Source organism: Leptopilina heterotoma, unplaced genomic scaffold, assembly GCF_015476425.1.
Source record: "Leptopilina heterotoma isolate Lh14 unplaced genomic scaffold, ASM1547642v1 Lhet_73, whole genome shotgun sequence".
Taxonomy (NCBI): Eukaryota; Metazoa; Arthropoda; class Insecta; order Hymenoptera; family Figitidae; genus Leptopilina; species Leptopilina heterotoma.
The window spans coordinates 1,678,292-1,699,181 of NW_025111169.1; the positions used below are offsets into that span (position 1 = coordinate 1,678,292).

Consider the following 20,890-nt stretch of genomic DNA (forward strand, 5'->3'; position numbering starts at 1 on the left):
GAATAATTGAATGTTTCTCAAAAATTGAATTCTCATAAAGAATTTTATCAACAAATTTTTAAATACTAATTGAATTCTATCGACGAATTTTAATAAAATTATCAAGAACAATTGAATTTTTTGATGAATTCAATTAAAATTGTCTTAAAAATAATTGAAATTCTGTGAAGAGTTTTATTATTTATGAAAATAATAATTGAATTATTGTGAAAGAAATTTATAAAAAAATTGTAAACAATTGAATTCTAGTGAAATTTTTATTATTTATGAAAATAATTAAATGTTTGCGTAGAATCTTATCAAAATAATTGAATTCTTTTGAAAAATTTTATTACAATAGTAAATATTCAAAATCATTGAATTTAGAAAATTTTTGAAAACAATTGACATTTTGCCAAGAATTTTATTCAAATTGCTTTAAATATTGAATTATTACCTAAAACTTTAAATGAAATTAATTTTTAAATCAACTTTTATTAGACAATTCTAAGAGAATTCAAATGATTTCAATAAAAAAAATAAAGAATTTATTGAGTAATTGAATATGTCTATCAAAATTGATTGAAATTTCGTAAAGAATTTTTTATCAGCAACATTTAAAAATAATTGAATTTTGAAAAAGAAATTTATTATTTATGAAGATAATTGGAATTTTGCCAAAAATGTTAAAGGTAATTGAAATTTTGAGCAGAATTTTATTTATTATGAATTTTTAAAAATAATTGAATTTTAGAGAAGAATTTTATTATTTATAAAAATAATTGAAATTAATTATTTTATTTTTAATTAATTATTAAATAATTAAAATTAATTGAAATTTCTGATAAGAATTTTTTTAAAAATTTTGAAAATAATTGAATTTCGGGAAAGAATTTTATTATTTCTGAAAATTATTGAAATTTTGTCGAGAAGTTCATTAAAATTTTTAAATATAGTTGAATTTTGAAGATAAATTTTATTATTTATAAGGATAATTGAAATTTTTAAGATAATTTTATTCAAATTTTTGAAAATAATTGAATTTTAGAGAAGAATTTTAATATTTATAAAAATAATTGAAATTTTTACTAGAATTTTATAAAAAATTTTGAAAATATTTGAATTTCTGCGAAGAATTTTACTATTTGAAGAAATAATTGAATTTTTTTGAAGAATTTATTAGAATTTTTAAAAAATAATTGAATTTTAAAGAAGAATTTTATTAAAAGTTTTGAAAATAATTGAATTTTGGAGAAGAATTTCATTATTTCTGAAGGTAATTGAAATTTTGACGAGAAGTTCATTAAAATTTTTGAAAATAGTTGAATTTTGAAGATAAATTTTATTATTAATAAAGATAATTGAAATTTTGAGAATTTAAAAAAAAATTTTAAAAATAATTGAATTTTAGAGAAAATTTTTAATATTTATAAAGATAATTGAAATTTTTGCCAAAAATTTTATTAAAAGTTATGAAAATAATTGAATTTTGGAGAAGAATTTTATTATTTATAAAGATAATTGAACTTTTGACGAGAAGTTTATAAAAAAAATTTGGTAATATTTGAATTTCTGCGAAGAATTTTACTATTTGAAGAAATAATTGAATTTTTTTGAAGAATTTATTAGAATTTTTAAAAAATAATTGAATTTTAAAGAAGAATTTTATTAAAATTTTTGAAAATAATTGAATTTTTGAGATGAATCTTATTATTTATAAAAATAATTGAAATTTAGAGAATTTTATTATAATTTTTGAATATAATTTTGGAAAATAATTTTACCATTTATAAAAATAGTTGAAGAATTTTATTAGATTTGAAAATAATTGATTTTCTGAAAAAATTTGTAACTTCTCAAAAATTAATTTTTTTTAGTGATTTAATATTTATTAAAAATTTTAACTATAATTTCAGGAGAATTTGAAATAATAAAATTTTTCAAAAATCTAAATTCTTTAAAATTTAGAATTAAATTCATTAAAAATTTAAATTTTATAAAATTTTCAATTGAAACTTTTTGAAGTTGATCTAATAATAATGAAAATTGTAAACGCGACTCTTTTAAAATTGAATTAATTTTGAAATATTTGAGTAAAATTATTTATTAAATAATATAAATATAGAAAAAATTGAAGGTTTTGTATTAGAATTTGTTGTAATTTCATAATTTATAAGGCAATAATGAAAAAGACGCAAAAATTCAGAATTTTCTTTTAAATCCAAAAAATTAAATTTTTTTCAGCACTTTCAATAAAAATCTCTGATTTTCCAGATCAATTCTACTTTTTTCCGATTTTTTCCTGACTTCCCTGACATAGAACGTTCTACACGAGTGGACAAAAACAAACACTAAATGCATATAAAATAAACAAACAATAGATTAACGGAATCCAGAAAGTTTTGCGTGAAAATTATTTTGTGAGGCAAGAGCATAAGAGTTAGTTGGCCTCCATATGTCAGGAAAATTTAGTACCGCTAGTTTAAACGTTATCCTAAGAGAGTAATAAACAATATATTACGGTCACGCTTCAATATCTTATTGTGCTTTAGCAGGCGAATATTCAAGTTTAACTTCTTAAGCGAGGAGATATATTTTTCCTATTAGTGTTGGTCCAAATAATGTTCGTTTCACATAATTTAAACACGAAAAAGTATATTGTATTTATGTTTATAGAAGAGAAACGGTAGCCAAGTTAAGAGTTATAACAAGACTCTAATTGTGACGTGTGGTAAGTTTAAAGATCACGACATTATTGAATGTATACAATGCGGAATATGACTGACAACATAAATTTCTTCGAACTCATTGTCAGAAATAACGAGAGAGAGAGACTGGCCATTTTTCAAATTGCTCAAAAAGCATTAAACTTTCAAAAATTAATAACTCCTTTTAATTTATTGTTAAATGTTGTATTACTGCGGTATATGGTGCTTGTTTACATATTTACATTGTAGAATCAATTTGCAAATTAAAATAATCTTTTGTTATTGAAAATGGTTATTTCCATTCACTTTCAGTAATGAATCTACTTGGAAAAATTTACCCATGACTTAAAGTTAAAAATTACACGGGGAAAAATATAAAGTAACTTTTACTACTTTCATTTAGTAAAACCTGAACCTAAACTTCTGCGCATTTCTGGTATAACTTTTACTACTTTCGGAGTAAATTTTGCTACTTCGAAATAAATTTTACTACGTTCAAAGAATATGTTTGTAAAAAATTAGTAAAATTTACTTCGAACGTTGCAATGTTTGGAAGAAAAGACAAAAAAAAAGTCGCAATTTTTCGAAAATAAGTCGAAATAGTCTCAATTTTCGTAATTTCCCTGACAAAAATTTTTTTCATGACATTTACCTGATTTAACTGACAAAAATTTTGTTTTAGGGTGTCAAGGAAATTTTATCATTTATCACCTGGAAATCATGGAATTTTATAAGGAGAAATTTGTAGAAACCCTGCGATTAAATGAGTCTTTCGTCATTCTGAAAAAAAATAAATGAAGAAAAAAATAAAATTGGAAAAATGGAGATTTTTACCAAGAGCAGAATCTACGGAGACATTAGAATGAAATAAAAATAAGAAGAGTGAAAAACTTACATCTTCCGGAGCTTCATCGAGACCGACAAGTTGCAATGCTTCCTCGAGATTGAATCCGTCGGGTATGCTCAGTGAGTCGTTGTTGAGAAGACCCTCAACGCTGGTACCACCTAGGAGCCCACCTCCGAGTAGGTCTGTCGTGAAGTCATTCTCAAGACCAAGAGTGTCATTAAGTCCTAGGGAATCTTCAGAAAGTCCCACTAATTCGTGATTATTGAGGCCCAATGAAGGATCACCCAAAAGTTGATCACTGACCGAACTGTCAACGGAACTGCTCTCGCCCTGACTTTGGTTTGATGAACTAAGAATATATTCCCCTGGAAAATGCAAACGAAATTAATAAGCATATTTATTGACAATATTTTACTAAGTACAAAGAAAAAAAGGGCCACGAAAATTAATTATGTTCCTTAAGTGAAATTAGGAACTAAATTAGGACTAAAAGTCTCTAAAATCTCCGAATAACATATAGTTTTCGAAGCTAACTTCAGGGATTTATTCAAGTCTTTCTGCGGAGATCAAATTGAGACAAAAAACGTAGTTTTTTGTCGTTTTTTGTCTCAATTTGATATCCTTAGAAAAATTATGATAGAAAAAAATTTATTTACTGCATCGCAAAAATTTTGATACGTTTTGTGTCTCAATTTGATATGCTTATAGAAAAACTGTTTTTTTATTTATGTCCCTGAAGTTAGCGTCGAAAATTCTAATTTAAAGATTTTAGAGATGAAAATTTCACTAATTTCACTTCTTTCTCTCACCTAGGGAGTCAAAAAATGTTCCAGAATAATTTTCCATAATCTAAAATCTTAAAAAATAATTATTTCAGTCTTTTCAGTTTCGTGAAAAACGGTTTTTCGACGATCAACGTCGACGTCAACTTTAGAAACATTTTTATTTTTTAATTAAACATTTGCTTAATTGAAATTCATTTATTTACTATTTACTTCATTAAAAATTAAAAATTTAGGGTAAATATAGAGCTTCGCGTTGAAAATTATAAAACCGACGGAACATTCGAGTTTATACATAATGCACTTAGTAATATTATAAATTCATGAAAGAATTACATTTATTTTCTAAATTTCTAAAAAATCCTTCGAAATAATTCAATTATTTTTTTAAATAGTAAAATTTTTGCAAAAATTCAATTACCTATTTTCTAAAATTTTAATAAATCCTTCTAAAAAAATCAATTACTTTTAAAAATAGTAAAATTATTTGCAAAAATTCAATTATTTTTAGCAATTTTAATCAATTCTTCGAAATAATTCAATTTTTTTTATTAATTTTTAATATTTTACGAAAAATTCTATTATTTTCTTAAATTTTAATAATACCTTCAAAACATTTCAATTTTTCTTTTATTTTCAAAAAAAATTCTCCGGAAGAATTCAATTATTTTATAAAATTTTAATAAATCCTTTTAAGAAATTCAATTATTTCTATAATTAGTAAAATTATTTGCAAAACTTCAATTATTTTTAATACAATTTTAATAAATCCTTTGTAATAATTCCAGTTTTTTTAAAATTTTTAATATTTTTCGAAAAAATTCAATTATTTTCTAAAATTTTAATAAATCCTCGAAAACAATTCAATTTTTATTTTATTTTCAATAAAATTCTTCAAAAGAATTCAATTATTTTCTAAAATTCTAAAAAATCCTTCGAAACAATTCAATTATTTCTTCAAATAGTAAAATTCATCGCAAGAATTAAATTAGTTTTTATAAATAATAAATTACTTCTCAGGAATTCAATTATTTTTCATACAATTTTAATAAAATCTTGTGAAAGAATTTAGTTTATTTTCTATTTTTAATAATATTTTTCGAAAAAAATCAATTATTTTCTAAAATTTTAATAAATCCTTCGAAAAAATTAAATTATTTTTTTAAATAGTAAAATCTTTGTAAAAATTCAATTCTTTTCTAAAATTTTAATAAGTCCATAAAAAAAATTCAATTATTTTTTTAAATAGTAAAATTCTTTTCAAAAATTTCAATTATTTCTTAAAATTTTAATAAATACTTCGAAACAATTCAATTATTTTCTAAAATTTTAATAAATACTGCGAAACAGTTCAATTATTTTTTCAAATAGTAAAATCTTTTAAAAAATTTCAATTATCTTTATAAATATTGAAATTCTTTCTCTAAAATTCAATTATTTTCAAAAATTTCAATAAAATTCTCAAAATTTCAATTATCCTTATAAATAATAAAATTCATCTCCAAAATTTAATTATTTTCAAAAAATTTTATTAAAATTTAATTTAAAAGTTTTAATAAAATTCGTCACCAAAATTCAATTATTTTCAAAACATTTAATAAAATTCTTGGCAAAAAATTCAAATTTCTCTATATAAATATTGAAATTCTTTTCTGAAATTCAATTATTTTCAAAAATGTTAATAAAATTCTACTCTAAAATTCAATTATTTTCAAGAATTTAATAAAACCTTTTAAAAAATTCAATTTTTTTTCAAATAGTAAAATTCTTTGCAAAAATTCAATTATTTCTTATAAATTATAAAATTCTTCTCAGGAGTTCCACTGTATTCAATAAAATTTTAATAAATTTCAATATTCAAATATTTAATTACAATTATTAACAGAGAATTATTTTAAAAACTCGAAAGAAATTGTTTAAAAAATTCAATTACTTTCAAAATTTTCAAGTCAATATATTTTAAAAAAACTCCATTATTTTTAAAAAATTGAAAAAAATTCTTCAAAAGAATTTAATTAGACGTTAAAAAATGTTTTCTTCACAAAACCGAAAAGAATCAAACTATTTTTTTTAAGACGTTAGGTTAAACAATTATTATTTCTTTATGCAGTGTTATTATTTTTATTGTACTTATTTCGTTCCATAATTATAATTAAAAAAGTAGAAATAACCAAAGGAATTTGCTTCTGAATTAGGAAACTTTTGAAAATTAAATTCACTAAAACAATTATCAATTTAAAAGTCAATTATAATAAAAGTGATTCACTTAAAATGTATGTATATACATATAATATCTATTTCTTTGCAACGCGAGTTTAATTATATTGCTGTTAAACACAAAGGTTAATAATATATTTTATTGTACCACTTATTGCCAACTATAAAATAATTCTTATGCATCTGACTATAAAACACAAAACCAATTTTCTAAACATGTTATTGCCATAGTAAATTTGTATAACAAGACAGAATAATTTCTCTTTGCGCATTAAAGAAGCTAAATTAACTTCCCTCTTAATTACACTCGCATAATCGGATTTATTGGTGTATTATATAAAACAAGAAGCATTCCGAAAAAGAAAACACGATATCTATAATTATAGAAAAGCAACAATAATACTCATTTCTTTAGAAATTTTTATACTCATTTTTCGACATGAGGCTGAACTCCGCAGCTAATTTTTAAAAACGAAACATCAAAAAAGAAATTTTTTTCAAGTTAAATTTATCTTTAATTTTCATGTGCTTAGATTTAAAAAAAACTAATTGTTAAAAAACAACGTGAATTTGAAGCCAAAATAAAATAAATCGACCCATTATTTTTTCGTTTTCGTTTTTAAAAACGTTGTTGACTTCAATCTTATTTTTCGACACAGTTTACTTGAAAGAATCAAATTGATACCAAAAATTTGAATCAATTTATGGTTCGATTCACATTTTTGGTATCAATTCGTTGCCTTTTGATATCTTCAAGTTAACAGTGGATTTAAATAATCAATTCGTATAGTGTTTCGTTTATAGAAAAGAAGAAAAAAATTTGAAAAAGTCTTTACTAATTTTAAAAACGTATTTAAAAAAAGCAAGTTAATTATAAAAAAAACTCAACCTTAAATTCGTTCCTAGAGTTAAAATCGAATCGATGAAATTGGTCAATCCTGAATAATAAAAACGCTTTAAAAAATTCCTTTTGTTTTCAACACATATTCACAACACACAAAAGCACAAACATTTTTTTTCCTCCATCTACAATCGTGCACTTTAAATAGGAAGAACAAAAAAATAATTCACTTCATAAAAACCATATCCATTTAAAATATATCCTCTGTATGTAATTCGTTGCACTTGATCACAGAAAATAATCCAATGAATTTTGAACACATGACGAATTGAAATATGTGTTTTAATATCACAAAAATAGCAGAGTCATTCATTAAGTTCTCAAGAACTTTTATAGATATATATATAAGAAGAGGAAGAAATTATAACACTTAAAAACTATTTCTATTGGAAAAGTAAGAAAAAAAAATATAAGAGAAGAGAAAGAAAGGAAAAAAAAACTACTGACTATAATTTGTCGAAAATTCGGATAAGAAGCGAGACGTTGGGACTAGACGGTAAGCACTTGAAAACTGACTGCCATCCCGACGGCGGCAGGTAAAATTTTTCGAGGGGTTGAGGGGGTGGTTCAGGGGGAATAAGCAGAAAGGCAAGAAAAAACGTAACTAATTGAAGGACAATAGAGTGCTGTCGAAGATCCACCTGAATTTTCTGTTAAACCCCTAAGGGTTCCGCCCTCCAGCCAATCCTGACTTTCGACTTCGTCCCTACTCCAAAAATTTGTACGCCGCACATACAACAATATTAATGATATTTTCTTTTTTTCACTTTACTTTTCATAATTTTTGGAAAATTTCAATTAAAATTTTTTAATTGTAAATAAAACAATTAAAAATTGTTTTAATTTAAAAAAAAATTTTTTTTTAAATTTTAAAATAAAAAATAAAATTGGTAATATGTACCTTAAAGTTTTATTTATAACTATTTCTTCATGTTTTCTAATAATTAAAGATGATCGAATCATTATTTTAGATTATAAAAATATTATTACTGTGGCTTATTCAAAATTATTTTCATCATCTCAATTAAATTATTATTTTCTAGAATTTTTAACTAAAATTCTTCTTTAAATCAATTATTTTTAATATTTTTTGGAAAAAGTTCTTTGAGAATTTTCAAATCCATTTGCTTACAATTCAATTTTTCGAAATTTCATCGATTTTTTTTTTTGGAAATTTTTCAATTAAATATTTATTGGAAAATACAAAGTTCAACTAATTTAAACAGAATTGAAATTAAAATTTTTATATAAAATTAATAATTAAAATTATGAGAAATTCCAATTTTTAAAGATTTTAATTTGAAACCTTTTCAAAATTCAATTATTTCTAAAAATATTCGTCATATATCATGTTCATCATCTACGAGAATTCAATTATTTAAATGCAAAAATAGAAAAATTATTAAATAATTAAATTTATTTGACAAACTTTAAGAAAAATTTTTAGAATAATTAAATTTTTCGAAGAATTCAATTAAAATTGTATTAAAAATTTTGAAATAATGGAATCCCTGTAAAAAAATTTGATTATTTTTGAAAATAATTTGATTTTCGAGAAGAATTTTTTATTTATAAAGATAATTAAAATTTTGATGAGACTTTTATTAAAATTTTTGAAAGGAATTGAATTTTAGAAAAGAATTTTATTATTTATAAAGATAATTGAAATTTTGAAGAAAATTTTATTGTAATTTTTGAAAACAATTGAAATTTTGCCAAAAATTTTTGAAAATAATTGAATTTTGGAGAAGAATATCATTAAAATTTTCAAAAAAAATTGAATTTTGGAGATAAAGTTTGTTTTTCTAAAAATAATTGAAATTTTGGAGAAAAATTTTATTGAAATTTTCAAAAATAATTGAATTTTGGAGAAGAATTTTTTATTTATAAAGATAATTGAGATTTTGAGGAGAATGTTATTAAAATTCATCAAAATATTTGAATTTCGGAGAAGAATTTTATTATTTATAAAGATAATTGAAATTTTAAAGAAAATTTTATTTTTATTTTTGAAAACAATTGAAATTTTGCCAAAAATTTTTGAAAATAATTGAATTTTGGAGATAAATTTTATTTTTCTAAAACTAATTGAAATTTTGAGGAAAATTTTTGAAAATAATTGAATTTTGAAGAAGAATTTTATTTTTTATAAAAATAATTGAAATTTTGAGGAAAATTTTATTACAATGTTTGAAAATAATTGAATTTCAGAGAAGAATTTTATTATTTATAAAAATAATTGAAATTCTTACGAGAATTTTATTAAAATTTTTGTAAATAATTAAATTTTGGAGATGAATTTTATTGTTTATGAAAATAATTAAATGTTTGCGTATAGAATTTCATCAAAATTTTTTATTAAATAATTAAATTCTTTAGGAAAAATTTATTAAAATACTTGTCATTAAAAATTATTAAATTGAGTAAAATTTTGTAAATTTATTGAATTTTTGTCAAGAATTTTATTAACATTTTTGAAAATAATTTAATTTTTTTAAAAAAATTTTACTATTTAAAAAAATAATTGAATTCTTTCGGAGAATCTGATTTATAATAAAGGAAAAATTGAATTGTTTCGACGAAGTTATTAAAATTTTAGAAAATAATAGAACTTTTTCTAAAAATATTATTAAACATTAAAAAAATGAATTTTTTCATGAAATTTTATTAAAATTGTATTAAAAATAATTGAATTTTGGAGATGAATTTTATTAAAATTTTTGAAAATAATTGAATTTTGTAGAAGAATTTTGTTATTTATAAATAATTAAATTATTAGAATAAAAACGACCACAAAAGAACAATCACAGTCAGGAGGTGTGTTCGTTTTTATTTTAATAATTTAATATCTAAGGACGTTAAAGATTATTAATAAATAATTAAATTATTGCGAAGAAATTTATAAAAAATATAATTTCATCAATTTTTTTTAAGATAATTAAATACTTTTGAAAATTTTTATTAAAATAGTATAGATATTAAAAATCATAATTGAATAGAGGAAAATTTTTGAATATATTTGAAATTTTGACAAGAATTTTATTAATATTATTGAAAATAATTGAATTTGGAAGAAGAATATGGTTATTTACGAAGGTAATTAAAAGTTTGTCGCGAATTTTTTTAGCAAATTTTTGAACATAATTGAATTTCTGCGAAGAATTTGATTACTTTCGATTTTTTGAAAATAATTGAATTTCAGGGTCGTAAATTTTTCCAAAAGTATTATGTTGAAAAATAATTAATTGACAATTAGAAAATTAAATGAAGTAAAATTAAAATTACAAAAAATGAATTTTAAAAACAATCAAAATATTACAATATTTCTTCATTGTGTTTCAAAACTTTAGGAACAGTAAACTATTATTGCAGTAAGAGAAGTCTGTATAATTATTAGAAAAAAAAAAAAATAAAAATAAACACCGCGATGATTAGGTCAAAAAATAATTAGGAAATAAAACAATATTGGAAAGGTCAAGAAAAATTTACATTTTAAAATCCGAAAGTTATAATGTGCTTCAATGCATTGTACCGGAACGGAAACAATTTTGCTGAATCAGCTATTAAAGGGCTAAATGAAAATCATGCAGTGATAACCTAGTTTTTCTAAATACCAATCCGTCCAAATGAAATATTAAATACATTTCTGACGCCTCTTGTTTATTCTTATTAAAATATTCTCATTAAAATAAGAAAGGAAGATATAATTCTCATTAAATTTTTCTCGCCTTTTTTCTTCGCAGTGAAATTTCTATATATTAATTATTATTTTCTAAAATTTTAATAAATCCTTCGAAACAATTCAATTTTTCTTTTATTTTCAATATAAAATTCTCCAGAAGAATTCAATTACTTTCTAAAATTTTAATATATCCTTCGAAACAATATTAAATTAGTTTAATAAGTAGTAAAATTCCTTGCAAAAATTCAATTATTTTTAATTATCCATTTTAATAAAATTTCATGAACAAATTCAGTTTTTAAAAATTTTTAATAATATTTTTCGAAAAAATTGAATTCCTTTTTGAAATTTTAACAAAAATCAAACAAAACAATTCAATTATTTTTATAAGTAATAAAATTCATAGCAAGCATTATAAATTATTTTTTATAAATAATAAAATTCTTCTCAGTAATTCAATTATTTTCGATCCGATTTATTAATAAACTTCAATAATTCAATATTTAATTAACATTATTAACAGACGTGATTATTTTAAAATCTTGAAAGAAATTGCTCATAAAATTGCTCAATTACTTTATAAAAATTTTTTAATTTATTAAAGAAAAACTCTAATATTTTAAAAGAATTCAAAGAAATTCTGCGATAGAATTTAATGCAAAAATTTTTATAAAAATCTTAGCATGATTTCAATTATTTTCATAAATAATCAAATTTTTTAAAGGGATTCAATTTTTTTTTATCTTCATAAATTCTTCTCTAAAATGCAATTACTTTAAAAAATTTTAATAAAATTCTCGTCAAAATTTCAATTCTCTTTATAAATAATAAATATATTCTCAAATTTTTTTGATAAAACCATTTTTTCTAAGATACACTTTAGTATCAATTTGATATTTTCAAGAAAACTGTGATGTTGCTCGATTTAAAAAGAAATTGTCTTTCATCTAAAAAAAATCTCCGAACAAAGTTTTTCTGCGAATATCAAATTGAGACAAAAAACGTATAAAAAAACGAATGCAACATTTTTGATACATTTTTTGTCTCAATTTGATATCCGCCGAAAAATGTGCATACACGCGCAAGGAATGCAATTTTATAAAAAAAAAAAAAAAAAAAAAAATGGAGTCCAATTTAAAGAAGTCGAATAATAATCATTATGCTCGATTTTAAGTGAAAGATTGCCAAATGTGCGAGAGAGAAGTGACGTCTCAAGCATCGCTAAATTATAGGCGCAGCCATTATCGAATGGTCGACTTCACATTTTAAAACTGACAATGGCAGCCACCACTCGTTAATGTAATAGGCATCAGAAAGGTGCGACCTTTCTTTCACGAGGTGCTCTCAAAGTCAGAGCCGAAAGATGAAAATCCTACATGGCTGCCTCTCTTGCAGGTGAACGCCAAAACGCCGACCTGCTCAGGTGGAGTGCTCCTGGGAATTATTATTTTATGAGATTATTATCTCTAATAACATTCCCTGGTGCCCTGAGAAAAAAGAATCTCTCGTTTCATCTCAAAAGATATTCTCTTCTTTTTTTTTTCTTTTTTTTTCTTTTTTTAAAGGCTCTACTTCTCGACTATACATAAATGAAAGTTCTTTCGAAATTCTTTTTCCGATGCTTCAGATATGTATGTAACTATAACAAAAGGTTTATTTTGGGAAAATTTGACTTTATTTATTTTTTTTTTTTTTGTGTAATTCGTTTTTGTATTTTTTGACGAATTCTCGCGAGCGGATAAAAAAATTTCACTGCATATTCGAAATATTTTTCTCATTTTTCTGTATGATGAAAATTCTTGTTACGGTTTATTTTTTTCAAAGTTTTCCTAAGGATATCAAATTGAGACAAAAAACGTATTAAAAGTGTTTTTTTTTGTCACGAGGTGCTCTTAAAGTCAAAGCACTGAAAATTAAAAAAAAATTATAAAAATTGTTACCATGCAATAATTTTGATACATTTTTTGTCTCAATTTGATATCCACAGAAAAATTATGTTCGGAGATTTTTTTTTGATGAAAGACAATTTCTTTTTAAATCGAGCAACATCACAGTTTTTCTTGAAAATATCAAATTGATACTAAAGTGTATCTTAGAAAAAATGATTACATAAAAAAATTTGAGAATAATTGAATTTCTTCGAAGAATTTTATTCATGAAAATAATTGAATTCTTGCGAAGAATTTTATTAAAATTTTCAAAAATCCTAATTAAATTTTATTGAAGAGTTTCTTTGAATTTTTTTAAAATATTCGAGTTTCTTTAATAATTTTAATTTAAAACTTTTTAAAGTAATTGAATTTTATGAGCAATTTCTTTCAAGTTTTTAAAATATTCGTGTCACTTAATAATTTTAATTAAATATTGGATTATTGAAGTTTATTAATAAATTGTATTGAAAATAATTGAATTATTGAGAAGAATTTTATTAGTTATAAAAAATAATTTATTCTTACGATGAATTTTACTACGTATAAAAATAATTGAATTGTTTCATCTGATTTATTAAAATGTATAATTAAAAAAAATTATAATAATTTATTTAATTATTTCGAAGAATTTATTAAAATTTTAGAAAGTAATTAAATTTTTGCAAAGATATTACTATTTAAAAAAATAATTTAATTGTTTGGGGTATTTTATTGTAAATAAAAAAAAACTGAATTGTTTCGAAGAATTTATAAAAATTTTAGAAAAGAATTGAATTTTTTCAAAAAATATTATTAACAATAAAAAAAATTTGAATGGCGTCGAAGAATTTATTAAAATTTTAGAAAATAATTGAATTTTTTCGAAAAGTATTATTAAAGATTTAAAAAAAAACTGAATTTGTTCATAAAATTTTATTAAAATTGAAACAAAAATAATTGAATTTTTGCAAAGATTTTACTAATTATTTGAAAAAATATTTAATTGTTTCGACAGATTTATTAAAATTTTATAAAAGAATTTAAATTTTACAAATATTTTACTATTTAAAAAAAAATTGAATTGTTTCAAAGAATTTATTAAAATTTTAGAAAATAATTGAATTCTTTCGGAGAATTTTATTGAAATTAAGAGAAAAACTGAATTGTTTCGAAGGATTTATCATAAATTTTAGAAAATAATTGAATTTTTTAAAAAAATATTATTAAAAATTTGAAAAAACTTAATTCTTTCATAAGATTTTATTAAAATTTTAGAAAAGAATTGAAATTTTACAAATATTTTACTATTTAAAAATATAATTAAATTGTTTCAAAGAATTTATTAAAATTTTGGAAAATTATTGAATTCTTTCGGAGAATTTTATTGAAATTAAAAGAAAAACTGAATTGTTTCGAAGGATTTATTAAGAATTTTAGAAAATAATTGAATTTTTCCGAAAAATATTGTTTTAAAAAAACTGAATTCTTTCATATAAGATTTTAATAAAATTGATTTAAAAATAATTGAATTTTTGCAAATAATTTTATTATTTATAAAAATAATTGAATTGTTTTGAAGGATTTATAAAATTTTTAGAAAATAATTGATTTTATGCAAAGATTTTCTACTTGAAAAAATAATTGAATTGTTTTGAACGATTTATTAAAATTTTATAGAAAAGAATTGAATTCCTGAGAAAAATTTTATTATTTTTAAAAATAATAATTGAATTCCTGTAAAAAAATGGCATTATTGATGAAAATAATTGAATTGTTTTGAAGGGTTTATTAAAATTTTATAAAAAAAATATTTTTAAAAATTTAATTCTTTTACGAAAATAGATTTAAAATAATTGAATTCTTGCGAAGAATTATATTAAATCTTTCCAAAGTATAAACAATAATAATTGATTATGTATTAAGTGAATTTTTTAAATTTTTATTATAATAATTATAATAATAGAACAATTATTTACATCATTATCTATAAAATAGGGTTAAATATAAAAGAATTGGTAAATATAAGATAAATCATCAAAATAAAAATTCTTCGCAGCTGAAAATGTCTATAATTTATAGCAAAACAGAAGTGTTTTGAATAAATAATTTTGTTGACACATTTTATCAACAATGTGAGAAAATTGATAGAGATCTAGTGTGTCAGTATTGTGATGTTAATTAAAGATTAATTTGATGAGAAATAATAAAGTGTCAAAATCAGCATCGCTATTCATATACGCACCCACGCAAATAGATAATATATATTTTTTATGTATATTTTAATGATAGCAGATAGATTCTCGGTGCGTTCTATTAATTTTAATATTGGACAGAAGCAAAAGATTTTTATTGAGCGTAACAAAGCAGAATCAAATTGATACCAAATTGGATCAAATTCACATTCAAAAATTTCGAAAAAATTATAATTTAATCCACAATATTATTAATTCACTGCAACATTTGCTACTTTAAAGTTAAAGCCGTATTTTCCCCGTCAATCCAAAAATGATTAATTTCTCCCCTTGACTCGATAATTTTCCGAAAAAAAAATTTCTTTTTCTTTATAAACAAAAATTTCCCCGAAAAATCTCACTCCGTATATGTATTACAATAAAAAGAAGTGAGGAAAAACTTTGTAAATCCCATGGGAACGAATTACACAAGAAAAGTGCAAAAGCTGATTGGTTCGCTGAGAAAAATTCGGTCGTGTATTTATAACATAAGAATTCCTCTGCTTTACAATAATTCCACACGGCACGGCTTTGAACTCGCACCGTTTTTTTCACGGTCCGTGCCGACAGGATCATTTCTCATATTTCTCCATCGAAAATACGTTTGCCTAACGACTTTTCCTCATCATAATTTCTCGAGCATTACTCGACAAAAATTTTTCCCTATTGCCTCTCTATATATTGAATTTAAAAAACCTTAAATCGAAAAAATCCAAATACTAATAGAATTCAACAATCTGTTCGAAAACTCTGACTTCTTGAACTATGGTCAAAAAAGAAAGGAAGAAAAATAGAAAAAAAGAAGGAAAGAAAAAAGAAAGAAAGAGAGAGAGAAGGAAAAAAAAAGAAAAAGAGAAGGAAAGATGGAAGCAAAATGAAAAAAGAGGGTAGAAAAAAATGTCACGAATATTGTCCTACTTCAGTGACAAATATATCGTGTATATTATTGGCACCCCTCGACAAAAGGGTGTAAATTCGCTTGACAATACTTGACAATACTTGACAGTATGTGCGAGTATAGTTTGACGTCTCATTTCTCTCGACTCAAAGAGAGAGAGAGAGAAAGAAGAAATATTAAACTATATATAGACCGTGAAAAAGGATTGTCCGCATGTATACTAACGAACTGCCACCTGGCAATGTGAGCTGCCTAAACTAGAATAATTGTGGTCATTAATTTTCATTGTCATTGGTCGCTGTCAGTCAGTCATCCATTAGGTCTCATTTGTTGAGAGATATCTTCAAGCGACGCGACGGCATCGAGAAACTTTTGCGTCAGACACAATCAATTCTTTCACATTCTATATATACGCGACTTTAATTTTTATTTCACACGCACAACATTTTATTCAAATTAATAATAATGATTATTTAATTTGCGATAATTCGGTACTCATTTGGATAACAATCCAAATTTTAAACTTTAAATTATTACGAAATCGTATCACAAATTTTCTGCGGATTTCAAATTGAGACAAAAAACGAATCAAAAGTGTTGCGATTGCAACACTTTTCATTCGTTTTTTGTCTCAATTTGATATCCGCAGAAAATCTGTGATAATCTATTTTTTTCTGTTCGTAAACAAAATTTTATGTTCTAAGATCAGAACCATTTTTTACTGAATTTTAGCCTATGATTTTAACTCCTAAAAACTAATTTAATGAAGTAGCTTAAATTAAGTATATTTTTAAATTGCTGAAGTTTAAAATTAATTCCTAAAATTGTCTTACTTTGATTTTAAACCCAAAAATGAGTTGAATTTAAGAAAAAATACGTTTGAGCTGTAAGTGTTTTAAGACTTTGTTTTTACAGTATAGTGTATTAATCGATTTAACATCAGGATTGCCTCAAAAAATTAAATTTGTTTTTTCCTGATTTCCAGACAAAATTTTCACTTTTGCCCTTACCCTAAAGAATATTCTGATTATTCACTCTAAAAATTATTGTATACTCAAAAAAATGTTCTATTACATTTATTTACGAATTTTTTTTAATTGTAAAACTATTCGAAAACATCAATAACTTCATTTTTAAATAAGTATTTAATTATTATTTTTCCATAGGAGTTAAAATTCTTCAAAACATTCAAATTCAACAACTTGATAATTTATGTTTCCATAAAATTCTTTTAAAAAAATTAAATTATTTACAAAAATTTTTTATAAAATTCTTCGCAAAAGTTCAATTATTTTTAAGAGTAATAAAATATTTTACCACATAATATGAATTCAATTATTTAAAAAAATGTATAATAAAATTCGTTGTAAGATTTCAATTATTTTCATAAATAATAACATTTTTCATAGAATTTCAATTATTTTTAATACAATTTTAAATTAATTCCTCGAAAAAAGTAATTATTTTCCAAAATTTTTTTGCAAGAATTCAATTAAATTTTCCAAATAAAGAAATTAATCGCTGAAATTAAAATATTTTCAAAATTTATTATTTTAATAGAATTTCTCAAAAGAATTACCAAGTTGAAGTCCACAACGTTGATCAACGAAAAAAAATTGTTTACTTAGTAAATTAATTAAAAATACGCAACAATATTGACACAAAAATATTTAGAAAAAAAAGATTTATATGTTTATATTTTGATAATATAATTATTTTACAATTAAATTTTAAATTAAAAATAATACTTGAATGTATTGAATAAATTTTTTTCGTTGATAAACGTTGTAGACTTCAACTTCGTAAAGAATTCAATTATTTAAAAAAAATGTAATAAAATTCATTGCAAGAATTCAATTATTTTCATAAATAATAAAATTCTATACAGGATTTCAATTATTTAAAAAAATGTAATAAAAATTAGTTGCAAGACTTCAATTATTTTCCTAAATATAATAAAATTCTTCACATCAGGATTTCAATTATTTTTAATACAATTTTAAGTAAATTCTTCGAAAAATGTAATTATTGTCATTTTGTCAGAAACTCCTTGAGAATTTTCAAATCCATTTGTTTACAATTCAATTTTAAGTAATTTCGTTCGTTCGGTAATTCTTCAATTAAATATTTAAAAAATAAAAACTTGAAATAATTTAAAAAAAAACTCAATTAAATTTTTTCAAAAAAATTTACTTCTGCAAAATTCTTCATTAAAAGTATGAAAAATTCATATTTTCAAAGATTTTAATTACAAAACCTATTCAAAATTCAATTATTTCTATAAAAATTCACGCAATATAATGCTTTTTATATTCAATTATTATCTACCATTTTAACTGAAATTCATTTTTAAATCAATTTTTTATTAGAAAATTCTATGAGGATTCAATTATTTAAATACAAAAATAGATAATTTATTGAATAAATGAATTTTTTTTTAAATTGAATTCTCATAATTTTTCTACAAGTAACTAAGATTTTCCTTCGAAAGCAAAATTTATTAAACTGAATCAAATGTTCATTTAAATTAACTAAATATTTATTTAGTTTAAACAAACTTTATTCAGAATAAGTCAAAATTAAGATTAATACAAAATAATCAAGTATATATTTGACTCAAACATAATTTTTCCGCGAGTCTTATAAAATAAATAAATTCCACTTTCTGTACAATATTTATGTCTCCTATTAAAAAGCAAAATGCTCCGATAAGGAAACAAAATTAAAATATTTATTGTAATTTAAATTTAATTAATACCACTTTTAGATATTTTTAAAAACTACACCATATATAACAGTTAATAGAATTTTTATCATGTGCTTCGATGCGGGAAAAAATTACTTATTTGAGAAAATAAAGAGCAATTAGTACTAAAAGTAAAAATATAATGCGTTCATTTCCTTAGTTTTTATAGAATAAGTAATTTAAATGAAATCGTTCTTTTGGCGGAAGTGTATTATGCAAAAAAAAGTTTTCTCAAATTAAATGAGTCATTTAAAAGATTTGTTTTTTTTTTTTGATAAATTATAATATTCGACAAATTAAAAATAAAAGAATTCTCATTTGATTGAAAAATAAATTATTTGTCAATTAATACGAGTCTATTTACGAAATTGCAAAAAAATTTGGAAAAATAAAAAGATAAATAGAAAGGTTATTTAATTCTCGGGTCTTTCTGATTAGTGTAAATGATATTATCAGTAATTTAATTTTCAAACAAAAAAATTCAATAATAATAATAATAATAAAAACAATAGTAATAATAATTATAATCAAAATAATCTAACATAATCATAATTGAAATTAATGAATTTTTGAATTACAAACTAATGAAGCGTTTCTATGTTTGAGACATAAATATTACTATTATAAAAATAAAATTAATTGTTTCACAATATTACAGTATTTTTTCGATATGAGTAATTAACAGTATATATAAGTAATTAACAATAGAAAAAATTACGTTTTAAAAATAAAAACTTTCCTTTCACTATATAACGCCCATATTTATACCAATGTTTTTCTCTTTAATTAAATTGAGTGATTTAGCACTCTTAGAGTGAAAATTGCAAAATGACAAAATTTATAAATCAACCCCCACTCTTCTTTTCTAAAAAAAAAATGGCAAAATGCTGCAACTTTGAGGTTAAAAATTTACTTTAAATTATAATTTTTAGACCCAATTTTAAAAAGATTTATATTATGCTTATCTCATAAAAAATATAAGTCGCACATATTGTCAATTTTATGCTTATATATAAATATTATAAAAAGCAAAAACATTATATTATAACATTTAGAATCATTATAATTTACTTCATTTTAATAAATGACGAAATACTATTCTAATAATATTTGAATTTTAAGAAAAAATAAATAAATTTTCATTTGAACGATCAGAACTTTAGGGTTAAAATCTGTTAAAATTAAAATATATTAAAGTCTTCTAATATTTGTTAATCTGTTCTATTCAAATCTGTTAAAATTAAAATCTATTAAAGCGTCTTCTATTGTTAATCTGTTCTATTATTAAAATCTGTTTAAGGAACATATATTTAAGAATCTTAAGGATAAACTTTAATAAATTTCGAGCAATAGTAACTGACAAAAATTTCTTTTTCGTATATAGCATCATTTTGAAATTTTATGAATGCTTTTTACTTGAATTTTGACCGTATTTCTAATGCATTATTCATACAATTGATAACATTTTCTCTATTTACATTTCTAAATTTTGCTATATAATCACTATTACTATAACTTTAATCAGCACTGTAAAAATTAAAAAACTACTTACAGCTCAAACCTGTTTTTTCTTAAATTCAACTCATTTTTGGGCTTGAAATAAAAAATAAGACAAATAGGTTTTAAAATCAATGTTCTAATCAGAAATTTAATCAAAATTGGGACTAATGCTAGCTAATGATAAGTTGTTTCAGTCAAAATCAGACATAGAACAAAATTTATTTTTTACACTGAGCCTAAAATTATAATTCACAAAACAAAAAGGTTTCTAAATATACCTAAATTGCATGGGTTGCCATAGTAACCATACACCACACCTAACAGCCTAAAAGAACCGTAGTCTTTCCCATAAGAATTAACAATTGAAGGGCTACATAAAATAAGGGGACGAACGCGAGGCTTGGAAGGGATATTACCAGTCGGGTAGCAGTGACAAGCCTTGAGCCGCTCACTGCTACCTGACTGATATTATCCCTTTCAACCACGCGT

General features: G+C 21.8%; 1 protein-coding gene across 3 annotated transcripts in view; it reads right to left on the minus strand.

Moving 5' to 3' along the window:
• LOC122510763 (segmentation protein cap'n'collar) overlaps positions 1 to 20,890 on the minus strand; it is a 212,821-nt gene that overhangs the window by 73,072 nt on the left and 118,859 nt on the right. For all 3 annotated transcript variants that reach the window (XM_043625644.1, XM_043625643.1, XM_043625645.1), the window contains exon 4: positions 3,583 to 3,899. In XM_043625644.1, coding sequence (XP_043481579.1) covers positions 3,583 to 3,899 — 317 coding nt within the window. The remainder of the gene's footprint in view (positions 1 to 3,582; positions 3,900 to 20,890) is intronic.